General features: G+C 43.4%; 1 protein-coding gene across 1 annotated transcript; it reads left to right on the top strand.

Moving 5' to 3' along the window:
- Window positions 1–1,232: 1,232 nt before the first annotated feature.
- On the top strand, window positions 1,233–2,586 carry LOC122764997 (basic salivary proline-rich protein 1-like). The gene is made up of 3 exons (XM_044019010.1): window positions 1,233–1,933; window positions 2,038–2,166; window positions 2,283–2,586. The coding sequence occupies exons 1-3, from the start codon at window positions 1,233–1,235 to the stop codon at window positions 2,584–2,586; spliced, it is 1,134 nt and encodes a 377-aa protein (XP_043874945.1).
- Window positions 2,587–14,780: the final 12,194 nt, after the last annotated feature.

The raw sequence follows: 14,780 nt of genomic DNA, 5'->3' as shown, positions 1-14,780 counted from the left end.
TGACTGTCCAGAGTGTGCCTATTGCCTTATGTCTGAGATTAGCACAGCATCTCTGCAATCGTCATATGGACAATGGAGCAGTAGAAAATCCATGGATGGATTTTCCATATTTCAGTTCCATTTGTGTATTTGTATTTGACATGTATTGAATATCCAAAGGTAACTAAGAAGCAAACAGCATGTGAAAGTATCATATCATCATATCATATCATATTGTAAGTCGCTTTGGATAAAAGCGTCTGCATAATGACATGTAACATGTAACATATTCAAAGCCAAGGTCTGGTTTAAGAGATTTAATGCAATGGTAAGAATTAAGTTTAATGAAATGTGTGCTAACACTACACTAAATTGAGTGTATGTTTTTTTTAATATGATTGACTGCATGCCTTTTGGTGTCGGACAGATTTGATATGTGCAGGACGAGTCTGGGATACTCGGAACTGCAGTATTTTTATTTATTCGTTTTATGATTATGTGTTGCGGGCAGCCGGACCGGACAGGGGGACAGGGAGTGGACTGACAAGGGGATGGGGAGTGAGCGGGGAGGAGGAAGGGAGGGGGAGTGAGAGAGAGAAAGAGAGAGAGAGAGAGAGAGAGGGAGAAAAAAGAAGAGAGAAAGAGATCGAGAGGGAGAGAGAGAGAGAGCAAGGTGGACAACAGTATAATACATGGGTTAGTACCATTAAATTGAAATTATATAAAGTAGACAGAACATACCTGATAAGACAGAACATAGACAACATAAGGATGACATTAGTGTGTTAGTAACAGGTTAATAACATTAAACAGTTGAAATTATTTAGCGTATACAGAACATACTTTCAGATACAGTTTATATAGTAATTGTTAATGACCACATCAAGAGAGTATGTCCGGGCTTACAACAGTTATATCAGTTAAATTTAATTTATCTTAGCGTGTTAGTGTGTGTGTGCATGTGTGTGTGTGTGTGAGATCGTGCATATCAGTGTATATGCGCAGGGGTTGTCATTAGGTGTGATTGGAATCTGGGTGGGGGACCGTGCCAATGTCCGGCCAGTCCCCAGCGACGGGCCGAAAATCATCCAGGCGCCTAAGGCGCCCAGTAGGCGTACAGGGCAGGAGAGGCCCACAGCCACCACCCCCAGGATAGCAACGCATCCATCCCGCAAGGGGCCAGTCGGAGGAATGCGGGGGGGAAGCCCCCCCCCACCCAAGGTCGACCCGAGGGAGCCGACGGCGACAAGACCATGGACAGAGGCCGAACCACCCCACACCCAGGCAGGCCGCAGAGGCCCAGGGTCCCCGCACCCAGAGCCTGCCAGCGCCCAAGGGCAGGGCCAGCCCACCACCGGGGGGAGCAGAGCCCCCCCCAGACCGCCCACCAGGGAGGCACGGTCAGATACCCACCACAGCCACCCCCACCGCCCCCCAGAAGCAGACCGCACGCCCCCCAGCCCAGGGAGGGACAGGCGGAGGCCCACGTAGGGCCACTAGCCAAGGGGGCCCCCAGAGACGGAAGAGAGGCAGACTCCCGAGCCGGTCCAGACCCCCCAGGTAGAGGCAGGGCCAGTGGTCCAAGGACCCGTCGCGCCCAACCCCGCGGTGCCCCGGAGAGGGGTCCCCCAACATCCGGGAGTATCTGCGACTGCCGACGACCCCCGCCGGGTAGGCAGACTGCCGCTCACCACAGCACCTTCAGGGAGGTGCGTCATGATGAGCCACAACCATGCCTCCCGGACACCCCCCAGACCGAGCGCAGGGGATCCGATCCCCCACGTCCAGCGACGCCTCATGGCCACCACTGCTGCCCTCACCCAGACCGCCAGTCCCAACACGGCCGGGGAGTGAGCAGGAACCGGGTGCTCAGGAGTGCACCCAACGGAGAGCGGCCCCATCATGTGCTGGTCCCACCCCCCGACCCCCCATCAGCTCAGCCACACCCCCCCCAGTGCCCTAGATGTGTGTGTTTAGATGTATCATCTGCGGTGGGGGGGGCGTAGGCGGTGGGCAAGAGTGCCCCCCCAAGTAGGGTGCCAGCTTCCTGACTGGCAGGGCCATATGCCCCAATCCCACCCACCCCTGGCCTAGAAGTGAGCAACCCGTCCAGGCCAGGGACACGCCATGGCACCCCATGAGTGCCGCCGGGGCGGAGGACCAGATACCCCCACACCCGACCAGAAGGTAGGACCCCGGTGAGCACACCAGCACCGACGAGGCAGGACCCACACCCCGGCCCCGCCCACAGCCCAGGAACAGTCCAGACCAGGCCCACGCTCCACCCCATCTCCCACCCCAAGGGTTCCCCAAAGCAAGGCGGCCCCCCGCATGCCTCCCACCATGCCCCCCCAAGGGACGGAGGGCGCACAAGTCCGCCCCAGAGCGCAGCAGGGGCACAGCAGCGTGCACCGCCCCGCCACCCTGGAGGGCAGATCCCAGGGGGGATCACCCCCCCCACTAGGGGCCAACTCCACCCCCCAGTGCCCCGCAGGCTCCAGCGCACAGAGACCCAGAGCCCCTACCACCCGCAGTCCGGCGCCAGCCCAGCCCCAGCCCACGGTCCACCCCCCCAACCTCCACGGGCCCCCCAGGCCAAGGTGGTAGCCCCCCCACAAATCCACCCCGACCCCCGTAGGGCAGACCCACAGCCACCGAGGGACGGTAGACCCAGGGCCACCAACCCACACAGACCACCAGACATCCCCAGTATCCCAGATGCACGGCCCGCAGCACCACAGACCGACCAGGGAAGACACAGTCACCAACCCTCCCTAGGAAATATAATCAATTAGAGGTGTCCAGGTCAAATCAAATATAGGTAATTGTTTCTTTATGGAAGCAGACATTCTCTCCATAGAGATGTGATCTAAAATTTAATTTCTGTTTTGGTTTAAACTTAAGTTTTTCTTGTTTTTCCAGTTCAGGAGGATAGTTTTCTTGGCGATGCTTAGGCTATTGATTAATATGTGTGATTTTTCCATGTTTATATATATTCCGTTTAAATCACTCAGTATGCATAGCATGGGGGAAGGTGGTATGGTGTATTCGAGACATGCTGAGAGGTCCTCGCATACCCTACACCAGAAGTTATACACCGGTGTGCATAGCCATATAGCATGCATGTAGCTATCTGCTGTGTTTTCGTTGCAGTTTGTGCAGATATTTGATTGTGAGAGCCCCATTCTGAACATCCTTTGTCCTGTGTAGTGTGTTCTGTGTAAGATTTTGTATTGTATTAGTTGTAGGTCTGGATTTTTTATCAATTTGAATGTGTTAGATGATATCTGTAACCAGAAATTTTCATCTAGGCTGATGGATAGGTCCGCCTCCCATTTTGTTGTTGGTAAAGAGATTATACAATCATTTTTAGTCAATAGTGCATGTGTTTTAGACACCATTTTGGGAGACATAAGGTTTAGAAATTGTTTGATCATTGGAGGTAGTTCTAGATCCAATTTACTGGTTTTAAACCTCGTCTGGATTACAGATTTTATTTGTAGATAATCAAAGGACGTGTTGCTGTTAATGCCATATTGTTCCACTAAGTTCTGAAATGGAATGAATTTGTTATCTTGAAGAATTTGTTCCAGGTGCCTTATACCTTTTTCTTGCCATGATTTGAGTTTTAGTGTTGTTTTATTCCGTAGTATGTCTGGATTATTCCAGATTGGGGTATATTTACATAGGATATGCGAGGACCCAATGAGTTTGATAAACTCCCACCAGGCTGACAAGGAGGTATTTATATTTATGCTTTTAAAGCACTGATGCCGTTTGATGGTTTTGCTTATAAATGGTAGATCGGAGATTTTAATTTCATTAAAGAGTGTTTGTTCAATGTCTAGCCACAGACTGTCCAGTGGTTTGGGTTGAAACCATTTTTGAACATAGTGAAGCCTATTTGCAAGAAAGTAGTTGTGGAAGTTTGGAAGTTCCAGACCACCATAGGCTTTTGCTTTTTGGAGTGTTTTTAAACTGATGCGTGCTGGTTTGGTTTTCCAGAGGAATTTTGTGGTGGCAGAGTCTAAGGATTTAAACCAGATTGGTGAGGGTTTAGTTGGGATCATTGAGAAGAGATAATTGATTTTTGGTAAGATCATCATTTTCATGGTGTTAACTCTTCCCATAAGTGATAGGTAAGGAATTCCATCGTAGGAGGTCATCCTCTATTGATTTAAGTAGTGGGGTATAGTTTAATTGTGCTAGATCTGACAGCCTGGAGGAAAAATGTACACCCAAATATCTAATGTTTCCAGATTTCAGAGGACAGGATGGTGATGATTTGAAGTCATGGTTGATTGGTAGGATGATCGATTTTGCCCAGTTTATCGAGTAATCTGATATGGCTGAGAATTTATTAAGAAGTGTAATAGTCTCAGAAAGAGAGCTTTGTGAGTTTTGGAGGAAAAGTAATACATCATCAGCATAGAGGCTTATTTTGTGATGTAGTTTTGTTGTTTGAATACCTTTGATATTTTTGTTTGTGCGAATAGCCGCTGCGAGTGGTTCGATAAAGATGGCAAAAAGCGATGGGGAGAGTGGACAGCCTTGTCTGGTGCCTCTCTGGAGAGTGAAGCTTGGAGAAGTTTGATCATTTGTTCTGACAGAGGCAATGGGAGAACTGTATAACATTTTGATCCAGGAGATGAGTTCTTCTCCGAATCCAAATTTTTCCATTGTGGCAATTAGGAATTTCCAGTTTACTCTATCAAATGCTTTTTCTGCATCTAGTGAAACCACTGCTGCTCTAAATTTATTGATTGTGCAGTAGTCTATTACATTTACTAATCTGCGTGTATTATTAGTTGAATGTCTATCCTTAATGAATCCTGTCTGATCTGGGTGAATTATGAAGGGGGTGATTTTTTCCAGTCTCCTTGCTAAGGCTTTGCAGATGATTTTAAGATCTGCATTTATGAGTGAGATGGGGCGATAGCTGGATGGGAGTGACGGGTCTTTCTCAGGTTTGAGGTGGAGACAGATATGTGCTGTATTTATGTGTGTGGGGAGAGTGTTACTTTCCTTGATTTTTATTATCATTTTATAGAATGTTGGCGCTAGTATGGACCAGAACGTTTTGTAGAATTCCACTGGGAATCCGTCTGGTCCTGGGGCTTTCCTGTTTGGCATATGGTGTAGGGCCTCATTTAGTTCAGCTATTGTGATATGGGACTCCATAGACTTAACCTGTTCATTATTAAGTTTTGGTAGATCTATGGAGTTTAAAAATGTGTTTATGTCTGTACTTGATGAGTTATTGTTTGATGAGTATAAGTTTTTAAAGAAATCTCTAAAAATGTTGTGTATTTCTTCCGGTGCATGGGTTAGTTTACCGTCTGATTCTTTTATAGAGTGGATAGTTGTTTTTTCTTTGTTTAATTTAAGTTGGTTAGCAAGACATTTACTGGATTTATTGTTATGTTCAAAGTTTTCCAAGCACCCACGTATTTGTCTTTACAAATGATTCAACACTAGCTCCTCTCGAAGCTAAGTCTGCAGGATTGACTTTTGTATTTACATATCTCCACTGAGAAGAATGGGACACAGCAAGTATATCTGACACTCGATTTGCAACAAATGTCTTGAATCTCAAGGTTTCATTTCTTATGTACTTTAGGACAGAAGTGCTGTCAGTCCAAAAAACACTTCCAGAATTTGATGTCGTCATCAGAAATCCTCACCACTCCTCTCACCACCGTAGCGCCTGTGGTGTGGTATATACCATACCCTGCCATCACAATGGTCCAAATCTTTCTCTGGCACTTTCTCAGCATAACCTTTGCTGATGAGGTTGTTCATGAAGCTAGTGTAGTCAGTGTGGAATGACCTGTCCTTATTGAACCTCCTTTTAAGACTCAACACACGCTGTTCTACTACCTTTTTGTTGTTAGGCAATCATACTTTATTGTTCTTTATTGGCAAGTCAATGCTGTAATGACCATCAACTAGCTTAGCTGTCTTGGAGACTGATTCCATGAAACAATAATCTTCTCGAGACCAACCAGACTGCTCTTCATGAGCACATTCAGGGAAGTCAGCCTTTATCTGTTGGAGATCCTAGTCACAGTGACATCATGCATTTCATTAGAGGCATCACTACTGTAATCTCCTCTTAGGGGACCATTTACAGTCCAACCAATCATGGTTTTGACAGCATAAGGGCCACCATTAACACTGCAAATAACTTCCCATGGCTCTAGAGCCTGAGGAACATTAGTACCAATGAGCAAATCTACTCCAGATTTGATCTCAGCTATTCTCAAGTGGCCAAGGTGTGGCCATCTTTTAACATCATCCTGTAGGGGAATGTTGCTTTTATTGACAGGCATGCATTTCTGGGTAAACATATCAGGTAACTCACAGAATATATTTGTGTCCAGCTCAGCTATCTCCAAATCTGCCACAACATGACTGTCAACTCTTTTCTCCTGACCCATTGTCCGAAGGAGAATACTTGTTTTTCGTCCTGTAAGATTGAACCTTTTCATGAGCCCTTCAGTACAAAATGAAGCAGAGCTCCCAGGATCCAGAAAGGCATATGTGACCACTGTTTCCTGTCCTTTCTTGGACTTCACCCTAACTGGCAAAATAGATAGTGCCCCAGTAAGACCATTGGACTGCACAAGACAAAAGCATTATCATCTATTTGCCATTTCTCTTTCTGTTCTGGATGTAGCTCCTTTTTCTTGGAGTGCATATGCAAAATGGTGGGATGCTTTGGGCTACATGTTCTACATGACAGACACTTTCAACATTCCTTACTTTTGTGCCCAGTGCACAAACAGCCAAAACACACCCCATTTTCTTTAAAAAACAGCATCTTTTCACTGTGTGCCTTACTTGCCAATAGACAGCACAGACCCAGAGAATGTCCAGCTCTACAGAACAGACACACCTTCATAACAGGAGAATGCTTTTCTGTGTTTATTGCCATCTTATCTACTGTAGCAACAGTGGTGGCAAAGCTACTTCCCTTTGCCTTAGGAGTAGGCCGAGATCTTGGCTGTCTTACGCTTTCTCTCGCCACAGCTGGAGAGTCCTGCAGGTCTCCGAAGAGTGGATCACTTGCAATTTTAACCTGCTTTTCAATGTAGTTAACAATATCACAAAATGTAGCAAACCAAGCAAAATGTGTGCAAACCAAGCATTCTGCCTCTCTTGTTCCTCCAGAGGAAGCAGTGGAATCACAGAATTATGAAGCCAACCTGCATCATCAAACAGCTGAGAAAACACTTTGAGCTGAGAATCAACATTTAAAATGTTACCATGCATTAGCTCTTTAATAAGTTTAACAACACCTTTAATTGTGTTCACTTTAATTCTTCTTTCAGATGGAAGCTTTTCAATTGTATTTATCAACGCTTTAGCTGTGAATTTTGTTTGTCTTTTTTCACCCTTAGCACTGATATCAGAACATGTCAGTCAGTCATCATCTAACCGCTTTATCCTCCACCAGAGGGTCGCGGGGGGTGCTGTGCCAATCTCAGCTACATCGGGCGATAGGCGGGGTACACCATGGACAGTTCGCCAGTCCATCGCAGGGCCACATACAGCTAGAGACAAACAACCATTCACTCTCACTCCTATGGTCAATTTAGAGTGTCCAATTTACCTAATCCCCACATTGCATGTTTTTGTACTGTGGGAGGAAGCCGGAGTACCCGGAGAGAACCCACGCACACACGGGGAGAACATGCAAACTCCATGCAGAAAGGCCCTTGTTCCAACCGGGGCTCGAACCCGGGTCTTCTCGCTGCAAGGCGAGAGTGCTAACCACTACACCACCGTGTGGCCCTATCAGAACATGACTTTGATTTATTCATTTCCATTTTTCAATAATGAATGAGCACAAATCACAATGACGTCACACTTTTACACACACACACACCTTAACATGAAAATATCACTGAACAGGTTCATATGTGACCAACCAAGAGGCAAATGTGGGTCGGACTGATTCCCCCTAACTGCCTATTAAAACGAACTAAAGTCAACCCTAGTCTTCTGTGCATACTAGCGGTGGGTATTATGTACCTGTATACCGATAGTCTTGAAACACACGTAGACGGCCTGAGACAAGAACTACGGCGGTACTCCCGAGCCCAATGCTCCAGCCACTTGATGCACAAAATAACAACAAACAATACAGCCACCTTATGTAGCAGCACTGCTGAGCCTAACCGGGGAAAAGTTCATCCATAAGACACGAACCTGTGTGTGTGAAAGAGTGGCGGATTGTAGTCGTGGTCTGTGCGTCAGCGTCGCTCCGTTGACTCCGCTCGCTCCCACTTCCTTGTTGAAACGCTTCCAAACAATTCACGCTTCAAAGACACTTTTGTTGACTTTGACAGCGGCCGATCGATGTTAAAGGATTTCAAAAACAAGCCGCTGGAGGCTAAACACAGGAGCAAAGTGATGACGCGCACACGAAGGCGTGTCTCTGTGGCTCTACCACTCTTTATTCATCACGCTGAGTGCCAAACTCCGCACGACACTCGTGGCGTGTTCATAATAAGAGCGAAATAATACACACAGCAAACAAAACATGCATTGATGCGGACAACGAAAGATTTCGCTCCACCGTGCTCACCCTACGTCATGACTGACAACCAGCAACCAGTGAATGTGTTCAATTCACTCTTATCATTCTATTAATATCATTCTTACATTGACATTATATTCATATAATACATTCAAGTCCACAAACATAGATGTAGAACTCTCGCGCTGCCTCTTTATTTCCTGCTCGACTCATTTCCTGTAAGAGAAAGTGAAAGTAACTATTCTGTAACTTTGCTTCAGTCGCCATTTGAACTGCGCAGCACGAGGACAGACTGGTGAGTGTTGACGTGATTATGATGATAATATATGATGATATATGATGATATATGATGATTTAGTGCGTGTGAGTCAAGTACCTTAAAGTGAGACTTGAGTAAAAGTCTTAAAGTTTGACATTTACTCTACTTGAGTATCAAAAATCATTTCTGATATAAAATGTAGTCAAAGTTGCTAGAAATAACAAAGTAAAGTACAAATACGTGGAATGTGTACTTAAGTACAGTCATGAAGTATATGTACTGCTTAATCCTGACAGATTAGAATGGAAACTTCCAGCCTGTCATAACTCCAGTCAGTCGTCTACTCAAGCGTCCAAACCGAAACATAAAGTCCCGTCAAACGCGAACACAATGTTAAATGAGATTAAATGAACGATTGTAAATGATCATTTGGATTAAAAGTGGAATAATAATGTCATATATTCATATTATGATCAAAATAATGACTTGATTTAGTAGCTTTAAGTACTATACTTAAGTACTACAAGTGCTTAATGCACTAAAGTCGGATGCTTTTACTGTGAACTTTTGGAGTAATCCAGGATCTAATCTCATCAGCTGACTTGAATGCAGACAACAGCCCTTCAGTCACATACAGAGTAGCCTAGCACCATCTACTGGCACAAATATGTAAGTGACATGAACAGCAGGTTTCATAAAACACCTTCTCTGACAGAAAACTCCTGATGTGTTACAGTTTTCTCTCGTGTGATCACTGGACTGAACACAGATCCACATCAGACGTCCTCCAGGAAACATGAAGGAGATTTTCCACTCAAACTGAGAGGTAACTCTTTAAAGTGCTTTCAATATGATGCTTTGAGTGGAGCAGTGATAAGTCAGTGAGGAGCTCATTTGCACAAACTCATGACAACAACAAAGAGAAGACGTGCTTTTTATATATGAGGTTTACACTTTACAGTAGAAAACAAGTTATTCTCTGTAAATCTGTATATTGGGACAGTTTATTCAATTGAATTTTATTTGTATAGCGCCAAATCTTAACATACATGATCTCAGGTCTGTACATCGACAACATCAAGGAGAGCAGAGAAACACAACAGTTCACACAATGAGCAAACACTAGTCATCAGTGGAGAGAAAAAACTCCCTCTTAACAGAAGAAGAAATCTCTGACAGAACCAGACTCAGCGATGTGCGGTCATCTGCCTCGATAGATGATAGATGATAGATAGATACTTTATTCATCTCACAGAGAAATTCACAGTTCAGCAGCTCCAGAATATGTTACACGATAGAAACGTAAGAGGCATGCAGGTCTATGTACAGTCTAAATATAAACTGAAACATATGTATAAAAAAGAAAAAATATATAAAAAATATAAAGGCGTTGTAGAATGAGATGTACATGTGTGCTTGCGTGTATGTGTCATGTATGATGCAGGTTGAAGAGTCTGATGGCATGGGGGAGGAATGATCTCCTCAGTCTTTCTGTGGAGCAGGACATTGACAGCAGTCTGTCACTGAAGCTGCTCCTCTGTCTGTGTATGGTGCTGTGTAGTGGATGGTGTGGATTGTCTATGATGGACAGGAGCCTGTTGAGTGTGCGTCGCTCAGCTATCGATGCCTCGGTTGGGGTGAAAGGAAAATGGGGGACAGAAAGGGGGGGAGAGAAAGGACAAGAGGGAGATGAGGTAGAGACACACATCTTCTAAATTTCTGCATCAGTAAATCTGTGATCAACCTGTGTGTGTGTGTGTGTCTCAGAATGACTGAAGTCCAGCAGAAGAGTGGTTGTGTGGAGGAAGACGAGGACAGAGCAGAGTCTCCAGGACCCAGCGGTCTGTCTGTGAAGAGAAAACCTTTAACCTTCAGTCATGAACCTGGAGCCTCAGAGACAAAGTAAGAGACTCATGCACTGACAACAAGAGAACATCATACACTCTTAACCAGAATTAGTTGACTTTACTCACAAATCGCGTGGCAACCCGTTGCCCTATACCACTTTAGTTTTTACACAAGCTGAAACTAAATATATCAAGTTGTATTAACATAAAACCTTATGTTTAGTACTTATATTTATTATAGTGTTTACTCACTGTAAATCATTAAATAAAACTATTATGACAGATTATTGCTACTCATCATTTATTACAATTACTGTATTTTCCTCTACTTTAATTAGCTTTTGATTTTTTTTAATATGGTATAAAACATAGTTTTAATTAAATTGGATGGAAAAAAGAAACACCTGTAAATGCTCCAATGTGTCTGTGTTGTTTATGTGTGTTATGCGTGTTGGTGTCGTACGTGTCTGTGTTGTTTACGTGTGTGTTATGTGTGTTGGTGTTGTACGTGTCTGTGTTGTTCATTATTGTGTTATGCGTGTTGGTGTTATGTGTCTGTGTTGTTACTTGTATTGTTATGCGTGTTGTACACATGTCTGTATTGTTCACGTGTGTGTTGTAGGTGTTGTATGTGTCTGTTTCGTGTTGTGCGTGTTGGTGTTATGCGATGTCTGTATTTGTTTACTACGTGTTTGTTAATGCGTGTTGGTGTTATGCGTGTCTATTATTTGTTCACGTGTGTATTTATTGCATGTTGATTGTTGTCTTTGTGTCTATTTGTATTCATTATTATTATGCGTCGCGTGTTGAGGTATTTATGCGTGTCTGGGTTGTTTACGTGTGTATTTATGCACGTGTATTGTTATTAAATGATGTTGGTGTTGTATAACGTGTCTGTGTTGTTTCGTGGTAATGTTAATGTGATGTTGGTGTTGTCGATGTCTGTTGTTCGTGTATTATTTAATGATGATGTTGGTGTTGATGCGTGTCTGTTGTTTATGTGTGTGTTATGCGTGTTAATTGTTATGCATTAATGGAGTTGTTCATTGTGTGTTAATGCGTATTAGTGTTGACGTATTGTGTCTGTAGTTTCGTGTAGTATTATTTAATGCGTGTTAATTATTTATGCGTGTTGGTGTTATGCATTACGTGTCTGTATTTATTTTACGTGTGTGTTGTGCGTGTTGGTGTTGTACGTGTCTGTGTTGTTTACATGTGTTGGTGTTGTCCCTGTCTGTCTGTTATTTGTGTGGATGTTGAATGTGTCACAAATGTACAAGAAAAAAACATGGATGTCCCCTGAGATTAAAGTGGTAAATCCATAAACAAACACAATTCACAGGAAATCCTCACTCAAATGTACAAGAAACTACAAATAAACAGGATCTGTTTCCTCTTCCTAAATGAAGGGAGACCAGAGCATGAACCAACAGACCATCATATCAGAACAATATCTAATTCCATCAACATAGACTGATGAAGAACTGAAACAATAATGTCTTCTGTCCAATTTTCCCATCCTTCAGCACGCTTCCTACAGCATTTAAGTGTGTGTCAGTGTTGTTTGTGTGTGTTGTACGTGTGTGTCTGTTCATCTGCTTGCTTTACAGAAAATATAAAGGTTTTCCCCACACGTCATCATGATGACATCCATTGTATTGATCTTTGTCTAAATGTTCAGAAATAGCAGGCTTGCCCATGATCCTGCTGAACTCCATGAACACCTGATAAATAAAGAGTTACACACTAAATGAGTTACACTACTAGAGACTATTTCTGGCCTGAACATCTTCCAGTTGTGTGTTCTGTGCTCCTTACTTCTGTGTGCATTAAATGTAGAATACACATGTGTGTGAAGGTTACACTGGACTCTGTGATTAACCTTTAAATGTGTACTGTGCAAGTGAGTGAGAAAGATTGCTTCTGTGCAGGGTGCAGAAAAATCACATGACTGACAGTGAAAGGTTACTTTAGCAGTTTCACTCAGTTGTGCATCCTTCTTAGCTAAGTGGACCTTTAGTGCATTAATGGAATGTGCACTCACATTCTTGGTGTAAGCAGGGAACTGGGACAGTTCTACCATAGAGTCCGTGTTTGAAACGATAATGTTTTAAAAGGTGACCCCTTTTATCACAGATAAACTCACAATACTTACACTTCCAAAGCTTCCTCACACCACAGGGATCTGTAAAAATAGAAAACGAGAACATGTTTAGCTCAACAACGTCACTGTTAAATACAATAAGGTATTAGAAGCGAAACGACGCCGAGGTTACAGAGAAAACTGACATGTTAACGAGCGTGTGTGTGAGAGTGAGTGAGAGGGAAAAAGAGCGGCCAAGGACGGGTCAAGCGGATCAACGCGCTGCAAGCAGCTCGCGGTGTTCGCAACGTAACCTCCTCCATAGCGCCTGCTACACTTCTTTACCCAGACAGCGGTAGAATCGCTTTTCTACTGCGTAAAATCACGGTTATAGAAGCAATACAGTCGCGCACACTCGCCGGTATGTGAGCCGTCCTCAGACTGAGGACACGAAGCGAACATTAACATTCAGCTGACTCTTCTTTGAGTTAACATTAGCTAGTGTTAGCAATAAGTACTATTAACACGATGCACACGTTCAAAAAAACAAAAAGCTGCGCCAACAAATAATCCACAAGCTTTCGAGTATTAACAATTCCCACAAAGATAACTAGGCTAACAGTTACTCATCATACTAACCGTTCCACTTGGAGTCCAGTTGCTTCCAAGTTAGCGTACCGTGCTGCCGATGCCTGCTCGTCCCGCCAGGTGTAGAACCCCAAGGACGCAAGTTACATGACGCTGGTCTTGTCACCTGACCAGGCAGGTTTTTGAATTAGCCCCCTCCCCTTTCTTATAAAAGTAAACATACCAAGTTATCTCTGCTAAACCCAGTGCCGGCCCTGAGTAATTTGGTGCCCTAGGCAAGATTTTAGCTGGCGCCCCCTTGCATCGCAGCAGTCAATTTCACAATGAACTTTCATACAATCACAAAGAAACTGCACGTTTGTATTCAAGATTTTATTTCTTTGAGTAAAAAATATCAGTGCAAATAAAAACAGTGCAAGCTATCATTCTTTTTGGAGTACATCAGCCAGCTCCTTTTGATTTTTCCCCATTAACTAAGACTCTTTTAAAAAAGTCATGTTGTTGACACCTTCTCCCATCGTTGTTTTGGGGAAATGTGTAACTGTTTTTTGTTTGAAATGGTCCTCTGTGAACTAACTCTCTTCTTACTTTGTCTGTAAGAGATGGCCAGTCAGCAGGGTCTATAGGTGCAGCCTTTAGTCCTGATGCTGTGTCACTAGGCTGTGCAGAGGTAGACGGGACAGCAGCACCTGATGCTGTGTCACTGGGGGTGGTACTGAAATATTTTAAAAGTGCATCTGAAGAGAGAAGAGAAGTATATGTGACGACTGCATGTTACATTTGAATAAAAAAACAGATGCTTGGTGTGCTATACATGAGACTAATATAGACTAATAATGAAAATGTCAGTCTAACCAGAGTGCAAAAACCAGTAAAGTGCAGTGAAATGAATATATATGTATATATAGCCTATGAATGATATGGGAAAGCTAAGGTATGAAATAGTAACAGTAATACACTTTAACTGCACTTTAACACTGATGTAAACTTTAACAAACATAAACTGTGACACATAAAACCAAAGGCTTACAACCACCTTATTACAAAGGGGACGGACAACTAAAAGCATTTTAACTGACATACAAGCAGGAAAGACACCTGTAAAATAACACCTGAACAGGCCTAACGTTAAGTTTCCAAACGTCCCTGATGAATTTATGTTGCTGTGGGCTTATATAATATTTCGAAATAATAGTAATAATGGCAGAAGACAGAAGTAGTATTTATGTATATATATATATATATATATATATATATACATACACAAATTCAAATTGAATTTGACTGGACTTTTGTGAAGGAAGAAGAACTAAATGTGTGTGTGAGCAACAGACTGAACTGAACTGATTCAGAATCTGATGAAACGGATCAATGAGTCAAACCATTGACGAGTCAGAGAGAGTGTGAGGATGAGCCTCAGGGTTAGACCTTTACAACAGTCCATCAGAACCACTGTGAGACAAAGCTGTAAGGATGTCT

The sequence above is a fragment of the Solea senegalensis genome, unplaced genomic scaffold (genome assembly GCF_019176455.1).
Source record: "Solea senegalensis isolate Sse05_10M unplaced genomic scaffold, IFAPA_SoseM_1 scf7180000017824, whole genome shotgun sequence".
NCBI lineage: Eukaryota > Metazoa > Chordata > Actinopteri > Pleuronectiformes > Soleidae > Solea > Solea senegalensis.
The sequence above is the reverse complement of the archived record's forward strand: the minus strand, read 5'-3'. Positions and strand labels throughout refer to the sequence as shown.

Bases quoted from the DNA above. Each gene is read 5' to 3' on its own strand.
- LOC122764997 (XM_044019010.1), top strand. From the start codon at position 1,233: ATGGACAGAGGCCGAACCACCCCACACCCAGGCAGGCCGCAGAGGCCC. The intron at 1,934-2,037 runs GTGCCCTAGATG...CCTGACTGGCAG, and splicing joins GCTCAGCCACACCCCCCCCA to GGCCATATGCCCCAATCCCA. The intron at 2,167-2,282 runs GTAGGACCCCGG...TCCCACCCCAAG, and splicing joins CCCCCACACCCGACCAGAAG to GGTTCCCCAAAGCAAGGCGG.